The sequence below is a fragment of the Babylonia areolata genome, chromosome 30 (genome assembly GCF_041734735.1).
Source record: "Babylonia areolata isolate BAREFJ2019XMU chromosome 30, ASM4173473v1, whole genome shotgun sequence".
NCBI classification, from domain to species: domain Eukaryota; kingdom Metazoa; phylum Mollusca; class Gastropoda; order Neogastropoda; family Buccinidae; genus Babylonia; species Babylonia areolata.
In genome coordinates, this window is record NC_134905.1 from 5,889,538 (window position 1) to 5,893,569 (window position 4,032).

At 42.3% G+C, this 4,032-nt stretch overlaps 1 protein-coding gene across 1 annotated transcript in view; it reads left to right on the plus strand.

Annotated features, from left to right (window-relative positions):
• The first annotated feature begins 485 nt into the window (after window positions 1-485).
• The window catches only part of LOC143275235 (uncharacterized), a 51,742-nt gene continuing 48,195 nt past the window's right edge, over window positions 486-4,032 (plus strand). Inside the window, exons 1-2 of the mRNA XM_076579209.1 lie at window positions 486-492; window positions 2,810-3,058. Of these exons, the coding sequence (XP_076435324.1) occupies window positions 486-492; window positions 2,810-3,058 (256 nt within the window). The remainder of the gene's footprint in view (window positions 493-2,809; window positions 3,059-4,032) is intronic.

The window sequence follows — 4,032 nt, forward strand, 5'->3', positions numbered from 1 at the left end:
ATGGAAGTTTTATCTATTTTGCAAACGTTTTGGTGCAGATAGTAAAAAAGGGAAATTAATCTGTAATTAATGCTAGGGGACTTAATTTGCTTTAAACTTATCTTTCTCATCTTAAACATTACATTTGGAAATTATACTCAATAGATAAAAAGCTTGGATTTTTTTAAAGTGTATCACAAGTGAGTCTTGAAGGCCTTGCCTCTCTTGTTAAAATTTGTTTTTCCTATCGAAGTGGATTCTTCTACAGAATTTTGCCAGGAACAACCCTTTTGTTGTCGTGGGTTCTTTTACGTGCGCTGAGCGCATGCTGCACACGGGAATTCGGTTTATCGTCTCATCCGAATGACTGAGCGTCCAGACCACCATTTAAAGTCTAGTGGAGGGGGGAGAAAATATCGGCGGCTGAGCTGTGATTCGAACCAGCGCGCTCAGATTCTCTCGCTTCCTAGGCGGACGCGTTAACTCTAGGCCATCACTGCACATAAATGTGGGGTGATTTATGTATATATATATATGTGTATATATATCATCTTTTTCTTTTCTTTTCTTTGGACAGTTGAATTGTTTGTTTGTTTTGTTTTGTTTAACTGTTTCTACGATCCTTCCGCCAAAAGTTCCGTGGCAAGGTTGAGGGGGGTGCATGGTGCTTTATGATGTTTTTATCTTTCTATCTATCTATGGGCGATATGGGCGTATGTGTGTGTGTGTGCTTGTACAAGTAAGTGTGTGTGTGTGTGTGTGTGTGTGTGTGTGTGTGTGTGTGTGTGTGTGTGTGTGTTTTTGTGTGTGTGTGTGTGTGTGTGTGTGTGTGTGTGTGTGTTTGTGCGTGTGTGTGTTGTTTGTTTGTGTGTGTGTGTGTGTGTGTGTGTGTGTGTGTGTGTGTGTGCCGTGGAAGCTGCGATACGTAGCCTAGAAATGAGTGTGTTGAGGGGGCGTGGAGGGGGGAGGGGAGTGCAGGGTAATTTGTGTGTGTGTGGGTGTGTGTGTGTGTGTGTGTGTGTGTGTGTGTGTGTGTGTGTGTGTGTGTGTGTGTGCGCGAGCGCGCGCCGTGGAAGTTGCGATACGTAGCCTAGAAATGAGTGTGTGGAGGGGGCGGGGAGGGGGGAGGGGAGTGCAGGGTAATTTGTGTGTGTGTGTGGGAGGGGGGAGGCCGAGGGGTGGGGGTGGGGGGGGGAGGGGTGGGGCTCGTGTACGTTTATGTGTATTTGTTTGTGCTTTCATATCTGTGAAACTGCATGTTTGTTGCATGTCTGTTACGCATGTGTGTGTGTGTGTGTGTGTGTGTGTGTGTGTGTGTCTGTGTGTGTGTGTGTGTGTGCATGTTTTACATTTCTTTGCCTGTTTGCTTATCTATCATCATTATTGTCCTTTTATTTTATTTTCATTTATTGTTATCATTTTTATTTTATTATTATTTCATTAATTTTTTTTCTCAAGGCCTGACTAAGCGCGTTGGGTTATGGTACTGGTCAGGCATCTGCTTGGCAGATGTGGTGTAGCATAAATATTCGAATTGTCCGAACGCAGTGACGCCTCCTTGAGCTACTGACACTGATACCGATATCTATCTATCTATCTATCTGTCTGTCTGTCTGTTTCTCTATCTATATGTCTTTCTGTCTAGCAAGTTATTTCTAAAGGTAGTATAGTACGATTTATCTATGACTTGATGTATTTGTTCATTTGTTTGTTTATTCATTAATTCATCTATTTATTTCTAAGGGTAGTACGATACTTTTGTGAGTTTTCTGTTGCTGTTTGTGGTGCTGATTATGTTGGTGGCGATAGTAGTATCAGTAGCAGTAGCTGTTGTTGTTGTTGTTGTTGTTGTTGTTGTTGTTTTATAGGTTGTTGCTATCAGCAGTGGTGAGTCTATGGTGGTGGTTATTGTGATGGTGGTGGTGGAAGTGTAGTTTTGCATGCCTATGTACTGTATTGTATTGTATTGTATTCTATTGCATTTCATTGCATTGCATTGTTTTGTATTATAATGTATTACATACATACATTCATATATATATATATATATATATATATATATATATATGATAGTCAGTCGTGTCCGACTATGACCATCAGAACAGCAGAGGAGGCAACTGCTGTTCCGACTATTTGGGCTGGAATTTGATTATAGTGGAGAGTGTCTTGCCCAAGTACATCCCCACTCTCTCGGCCAAGAGGGTTTTAGGACAGTCGGCGTTGGGATGGTTCCCAAAGGCCAACTAGCCCACGAGGCTGCAGCACTAAGAGCCAGTGCAATTTTGCTTCCTAGTTTGAGAGTCATAGTCCTTTACAAAAGACAAAGCTGTACATGGTTTCCCATTGACTGGAGAAACCATTGATTATACAGCTCTCACTTTGCTGTTGGCCCAAATGTAAACTTATGTCAATCTGTGATATAAGCAGAGTGTTGGGCCATACATTCATTCATACATACATACATACATACATTTGCTCATTCTCCTTTTTCTTGTTATGATGATGATGATGATTTTATCACTATTATCATCACGGTTATGATGATGTTGCTGCTGCTGCTGATGATGACGATTAAGATGATGTTGGTGACGACGACGACGATGATGATGAGGTGATGATGATGACGACGACGAAGACGAAGACGATGATGATGACGATGATGACGACGATGACGACAATGACGACGACGTCGATGATGATGATGATGATGACAACGATGACGTCGAACACGAAGATGATAATGACGACGACGATGGTGACGACGACAACGACAATGATGACGATAACGATGACGATGACGACAATGATGACGATGACGGTTTCTCTCCAGACGCAGCAGCCAAGTTCTGTGCGGACTTCCCTGAGCTGGTCTTTGCCCACCCGGGGGACTGCGCGCTGAGCTACAACTGTCGCCACGCCGTACCCGACTCGTCCACCCGGGGTGGGAGCCTTCTACCCTACGAAGCCGAGTGCTCCCCTCCGCAGCTGTTTGACGTCAGAACCCTGACGTGCGTGGAGAGACCAGCCACTGCCGACCTCTTGGCGGCTCTGTGTGGGAGTAGGACCTTACCCGAGGCCGGTAGGTTTGATGATGATAATGATGATGATGATGATGATGGTGATCATCATCGTGATAGTGATACTGATGATGATGATAACGATGATGATGGTAATGGTGATAATAATGGTGACCATAATCATCATGATAATAATCATGATAGTAATACTGACGATGACGATGATGATGATGATAATAATAATAGTAATACTGATGATGATAATGATGATAAAGATGATGATGGTGACAATAATAATCATGATAATAATAATCATGATAGTAATACTGATGATGATGATGATGATGATAATGGTGATGATAATAATCATGATAGTAACACTGATGATGATGGTGATAATGATGATAACGATGATGATAATAATGGTGATAACAATGATCATGATAGTAATAGTGATGATGATGATGGTAATGATAAAAATGGTAAGAAGAAGAAGAAAGGAAGGAAGGAGGAGGAGGACGTGGAGAAGAAGAAGAAGAAGAAGAAGAAGAAGAAGAAGAAGAAGAAGAAGAAGAAGAAGAAGAAGAAGAAGAAAGGAAGGAAGGAGGAGGAGGACGTGGAGGAGAAGAAGAAGAAGAAGAAAGAGGTGTGGGTGTTGAGTCAGGGTTGAAGGTGTGGCTTGTTATATTGGGTCGAGGGTGTTGCTGATGAGTTTGGTTGGCAAGTCGTTTCTCATGCGCATACTTTGTGGAACGCACGAAATTTCCCAAAATTTAGGATGGTTATAAAGGAAATTACCGAAGTGGTCTCTCATATTTGACTCACTTGTGTAAACAAAGTGAGTCTATGTTTTAACCCGGTGTTCGGTTGTCTGTGTGTGTGTGTGTGTGTGTGTGTGTGTGTGTGTGTGTGTGTGTGTGTGTGTGTGTGTGTGTGTGTGTGTGTGTGTGTGTGTGTGTCCGTGGTAAACTTTAACATTGACATTTTCTCTGCAAATACTTTGTCAGTTGACACCAAATTAGGCATAAAAATAGGA